Genomic DNA, 3,836 nt, shown 5'->3' with positions numbered 1-3,836 from the left:
CCCCCGTGTCCCCCACTCCTAACCTACAGCCTTCTGCCTCACCCTGGCCTATCCGGTGCCCCTCGCTCCCGACCCGCACTCCCCTGCCTCCTCCTAGCCTGACCGGTGCCCCTCCGCTCCCAGCCCGCAGCCCCCTGCCTGGCTAACTCCCCTGTTTTCTGCAGACAAGGAGGAGACAAAGCTGAAAGGTGTCATCTACTTCCAAGCCATCGAGGAGGTTTATTACGACCATCTTCGCAGCGCCTGGAAGGTGAGGGGGGTGGGGCATATCCTGGCCCCACCCCGCAGCTCCTGACTCTGCCCCCAAGGCTGGGGACCTGCCCCTATTGTCTGCCCATGGGATTGGAAACCCCCTCCTCCCCCAGCACCAGGCTCTGCTCCCTTATCCCTGAGATCCAGCTCCCTTAGGTCTTGGCTGTGTCCCTGTACCTACCTCCGCCTGCTAACCTCCTGCCTCCTCCCCTATCCCCCTGACCATGCCCCTTGAGCTCAGGGACCCCTGAGACCAGGAACTCTGTTCCTCCAGTGCCACTTCTCTGTGAGACCCCGCTCCCTCCTCGATCCTGGCTTCGCCCCCTCCGGCTCCTGACCCCGCCTCTCCCATGCCCCCTGCAGAGCCCCAACCCAGCCCTGACCTTCTGCGTGAAGACCTACGACCGCCTCTTCTGCCTGGTGGCCCCCAGCGCCGAGGCCATGCGCATCTGGATAGACGCCATCGTCACGGCCGCCGAGGAGAATGCCCGCTACTGACCCTGCCCCTGGCCGTGACCGTGGCCCTGCCCCCAGATGTGGGACCCTGGCCTTGGCTCCACCCACTAAGGGAGGCAGAGGAAGCTGGAGTGTTGACATCTCCTCCAAGGGCGAGGCTCATTGGAGTCTCCAAGGGAGGGGGGAGAGGCTAGAAACTTGGCCCCACCCTTGCTCGACTGCTGGTGGCAGAGAGGACACAAGGAGCTGAGTTGTTGAGTGTCTTCTCAGCCTGTTGTACCAATGGGAGGTGGGCTGGGTCCAATCGGAGTGGAGTACCAATGAGGATGGATTGGACCAATCAGAAGAGGTGGAAAGAGCTGGATCAATCCGTGTACGAGCCAAGTGTTTCCCACCACTCGTCTTCTAGCTGGGTGTGAAATCTGACCAAGGAGGAGACCTGTCCTTACCGACCAATAGCAGAGCAGCTTGTGGGACTCTTCCTACCCAATTAGAGAAAACGTGGAGGGATTCCTGGCCAATGGGAAGATAGAAGAACAGGCTCTGCCAATCAGCACCAACCTGGACTTTTCTCCTTTCCAAGTAGAGGGGATGCTTTGCCCCAGGAGCCAGGGCGGCATCCCCTGCTGCAATAATTCCCAGTTGTGTATACCATGTCTATCGGCCCCTGCTCCCGTTTATTGGGGTGGGGGCAGGTCCCTCTGTCCCGGGCATGGTGCCCGCTGGGGGCCCTGGGTATTTATTACAGAGCTAACAGGGATCTGTGTCTGTCTGGTTTATTCCACTTCCTGCCACACCCCCGGCCCTGCTGGTGCCACTCACTCCCAGCCCGCAGCCCTGCACCCCGCTCCTCGCCCCAGTAGTGCTCCTCACTCCTGACCTGCAGCCCCTTGGCCAAAAGGGCTGTCCCCCGCCCCCCCGGCCATGATGGTCACCACCTGGGCCAAGGTGGCCACTGTAAGGCAGTTTCCCCTGCTCCAATCCATCCCCTGTGCCCCAAAATGTGAAGAACCCCGGTGTCCGGGCTCCCGCCCGCTCCTGCCCCTGCCCTCCAGCCGCCCCCTGCCACGAGACAGAAGAGTGAGAGCCAAGTGGGTTTGGGAGCCCGGACACCTGGCTTCTCTCCAGCCCCGGGAGGGGAGCAGGGGGCTGGACTCATCTGGGCGGGTCTCATCCTGACTGGGGCTGGGGCACAGGGAGTGGGGTGGAGAGCGTACTAAGGGGGACAGGAGACCCCCGGTGTCCAGGGACGCCCTCCACCCCTGCCCACTGCGAGACACCAAGCCGCCCACGGGGAACCCAGGTGTCCCCCGCTCTCGGCGGGCTTTATTTTCCCACCCCCAGCAACTCCCTACCCCGGGGGGGGGGCGGGGCTTGTGTAAAACAGTTGTAGGGGGTCTTGAAGGCATTGTGGGGGGAGCGGGGAGACAGGAGAATCCACCTGCCCCAAGGGCTGGGCTTGATGCTCATGGGGTCGATGTGATCTCAGGGCCCCTCCAAACCCTCAAGGTGTGGAGGCGGAAGGGTAGGGGGTAAGGCGTCCACACCCTCCCATCGCCACGTCCACCCCAGGAGGTGCCATGCCCCTTGGGGGTGCTGGGGAAGAGGACCCAGGAGCTGGGTCACAGATTGGTGGGGGGGACAAGATGGCCACCAGGTGTAGGCCAAAGCCTGCCTGGGAGTTGAGTGCAGGGGGCCAGGGCTGGGAGGTGTAAGGGTTTGGGGAGGACAAGATGGCTGCCATGACTAGGCCAAAGCCTGCCTGGGAGCGAAGCCAGGGGCAGGGGAAATGGTCACCACAGCTAGGTCAAAGCCTTTCTGGGAATGAAGCATTTAGGACTCGGGCCGGCAGACATGAGAGACAAGATGGCCGCTGCGTGTAGGCCGAAGCCTACCTGGGAGTTGAGCACGTGGGTCTCAAGCTGGGAGCCAGGAGGGTGGCAGGGGTGGGGGGCCGAGGGCCCCCACGACTAGGCCAAAGCCTGCCTGGGAGTTGAGCAGTCGCGTCTCAGACCAGGAGACACCAGGGCGCGGGAAGGGGAAAAGATGGCTACCGCCACTAGGCCGAAGCCTGCCTGTGAGCCGAATACTCCTGCCTCGTGGAGGGGGCTCGTTGGTGGGTGGGGTAAAAAGAGGCCCCAGTCATTAAGGCCCCAGTCGTTAAGGCCTTAACGACCGTTTTAACCCCTGCGAGGGGCACTAGAGCCCAGGACCCCCCCACCCACCCTCGCCCCACCAGGGGTGCTGTGAGCCCGGACAACCCAGGAGTCGGGACACCTGCCCCGCCCCGGGGGCACCAGAGGCACACGAGGTTGCCGGGTGGGTGCCGCCCTCGCTGCCCCCGCAGTGACTCAGAGGCCCTGGGTGGGGACCCAGGCGTCTGGGCCTCGCCCGGCTTCCCGGGACCCGCCTGGGGGCCGCCTGCGCTTCTTGCCTGGGCCCACGCCCCAGAGCCGGGCAGGCCGGGGCAGGCTGCGCCCTGGCACCGCACACAGCAGGAGCCCAGGCGTCCAGGAGGCAGGAGAGCTCACAACGGACAGCAGTGTGTGCGCGCGCGCGTGTGTGTATGTGGGATGCCTGGGTTCCCTGTGTGTATGTCAGACTCCTGGGTGCCATTTGTGTGTGTGTGTGTGTGTGCGTGTGTGCACGTCCCACATACCTGAGTTCCCTGTGTGTATGTCAGACTCCTGGGTGCTGTGTGTGTGTGTGTGTGTGTGTGTGTGTGTGTGTGTGTGTGCACGTCCCACACACCTGGGTTCCCTGTATATGTGTGTCCAGGACATCTGGATTCCCTCTGTGTGTGTGTGTGTGAGACACCTGGGTGCTATGTGTGTGTGTGTACATGTCCCGCACACCTGGGTTCTGCGTGTGTGTGTCCTGCACACCTTGGTTCCCTGTGTGTGTGTCAGATTCCTGGGTGCTGTGTGTGCGCGCACATGTCCCACACACCTGGGTTCTGTGTATGTGTGTCCGTGTCCCGAGCTCCTGTGTTGTGTGTGTGTGTGTGTGTGTGTGTGTGTGTGTGTGTGTGTGTCGGACACCTGGGTAGTATGCCTATGTGTGCACGTCTCACATACCTGGGGGGGGGGGGGGGCCCCAGACCCCGGGGCCCCCCGGGGGGGGGGGGG

General features: G+C 63.3%; 2 protein-coding genes across 2 annotated transcripts in view; one reads left to right on the top strand and one right to left on the bottom strand.

Moving 5' to 3' along the window:
* The window catches only part of LOC112552054 (pleckstrin homology-like domain family B member 3), a gene marked incomplete at its 5' end in the record, with an annotated part of 2,271 nt that extends 1,253 nt beyond the window's left edge, over positions 1–1,018 (top strand). The window contains 2 exons of the mRNA XM_025216475.1: positions 165–250; positions 616–1,018. Coding sequence (XP_025072260.1) covers positions 165–250; positions 616–750 — 221 coding nt within the window. The remainder of the gene's footprint in view (positions 1–164; positions 251–615) is intronic.
* Positions 1,019–3,777: 2,759 nt separating this feature from the next.
* Positions 3,778–3,836, bottom strand: part of LYPD3 (LY6/PLAUR domain containing 3) — a 4,043-nt gene continuing 3,984 nt past the window's right edge. Inside the window, exon 5 of the mRNA XM_025216480.1 lies at positions 3,778–3,785. Within this exon, the coding sequence (XP_025072265.1) occupies positions 3,778–3,785 (8 nt within the window). The remainder of the gene's footprint in view (positions 3,786–3,836) is intronic.

Source organism: Alligator sinensis, unplaced genomic scaffold (assembly GCF_000455745.1).
Source record: "Alligator sinensis unplaced genomic scaffold, ASM45574v1 scaffold850_1, whole genome shotgun sequence".
Taxonomy (NCBI): Eukaryota; Metazoa; Chordata; order Crocodylia; family Alligatoridae; genus Alligator; species Alligator sinensis.
This window is presented reverse-complemented; position numbering and strand designations above follow the sequence as displayed.